Source organism: Penaeus monodon, chromosome 24 (genome assembly GCF_015228065.2).
Source record: "Penaeus monodon isolate SGIC_2016 chromosome 24, NSTDA_Pmon_1, whole genome shotgun sequence".
Lineage (NCBI taxonomy): Eukaryota > Metazoa > Arthropoda > Malacostraca > Decapoda > Penaeidae > Penaeus > Penaeus monodon.
The window spans coordinates 14,245,364-14,246,533 of NC_051409.1; the positions used below are offsets into that span (position 1 = coordinate 14,245,364).

Below are 1,170 nucleotides of genomic sequence, written 5' to 3' on the forward strand. Positions count from 1 at the left end.
GGATTAATATGTCAATTCCTTAAGCTATTTTGATTATCATGAAAGTACTCCTGTAAAGACCAGCAAAGGTTTAATAGGAACTATTATAGATTTTGTATATTTTATACTTGATAATTCATTATGGATACCTGATGTAATACTTTTTGTTTAATCTCTTCATTTATATTTTTGTTTTTAACCATTTATTATTTTGCAGTGTAATGGCCAAAGATGTACTCATGCATGAAGTAGACACCATGCTGAAAAATATGGGCAAGACCTATGTAGATTCCCATATCAAAGAGTTCCCCAACAGTGGGCTCCAAGAACATATTCTTCATATCAAGATATGTGAAGTGCAAGATAATGCAGATATAAATGTAAAATATTCTATTTTAATTTTATGAAATATTTGGAAGACGTGTGTTCACTGTAGCTAAGTGTAGTGCATCTTCTGCAAGTATGAATATTAAACATAACAGTAATCAGTAACATTGTTGAAGAAAACAAAAAGATAAATGATTATTTTTCATCCTTCCAGGAAGTAGAATTGTCTAATGTCCTGCCCAGATATTATGTGTACCAGCTAGAATGCGATGGTCCAGGGATTGAAGAACTTAATGAGGGAGAGGAAGAAATTCCAGCTGCCACTTACTGGATCTTGCCTGCAGCAGAGTTTGATAACTATTGGGAGAACCTAGTGTTTGATACAAACATCAAAGAAGAACTCCTGAACTACATTCGCACAACACTACTCTTCTCAGACAGAAAAATCTGTGAGAGTATCATTAGTTGGAACAAAGTTGTGCTGCTTCATGGACCCCCAGGAACTGGTAATGTTAAGAAATATATGTCCTTATAATTGTTTTAAATGTTTTGTCCACCTTTGCTAATGTAATATTTCATAGCAAGAAATTCCATACTATAAGAATTTGTCTATGTGTCCAACAGTTTGCCTCTACTTTCATGAATTTGTTATGAATATGTTATAATTGAATATTTATAAGTATTAAAAGTAATACAGTTTTATGTTAGTCATGATTATTCTTTTACTTATAACAGGAAAAACTACCTTGAGTAAAGCACTTGCACAAAAACTAAGTATCCGCCTCGAACCACGCTACAAATATGCCCAACTTGTTGAAATCAATTCAAACACTTCATTCTTTATGTTTTCTGAGGTACCTAAGA

At 32.6% G+C, this 1,170-nt stretch overlaps 1 protein-coding gene across 1 annotated transcript in view; it reads left to right on the forward strand.

The window, feature by feature from the left end:
• LOC119588609 (pachytene checkpoint protein 2 homolog) overlaps positions 1-1,133 on the forward strand; it is a gene marked incomplete at its 3' end in the record, with an annotated part of 4,182 nt that extends 3,049 nt beyond the window's left edge. Inside the window, 3 exon segments of the mRNA XM_037937250.1 lie at positions 197-359; positions 521-812; positions 1,042-1,133. Coding sequence (XP_037793178.1) covers positions 197-359; positions 521-812; positions 1,042-1,133 — 547 coding nt within the window.
• Positions 1,134-1,170: the final 37 nt, after the last annotated feature.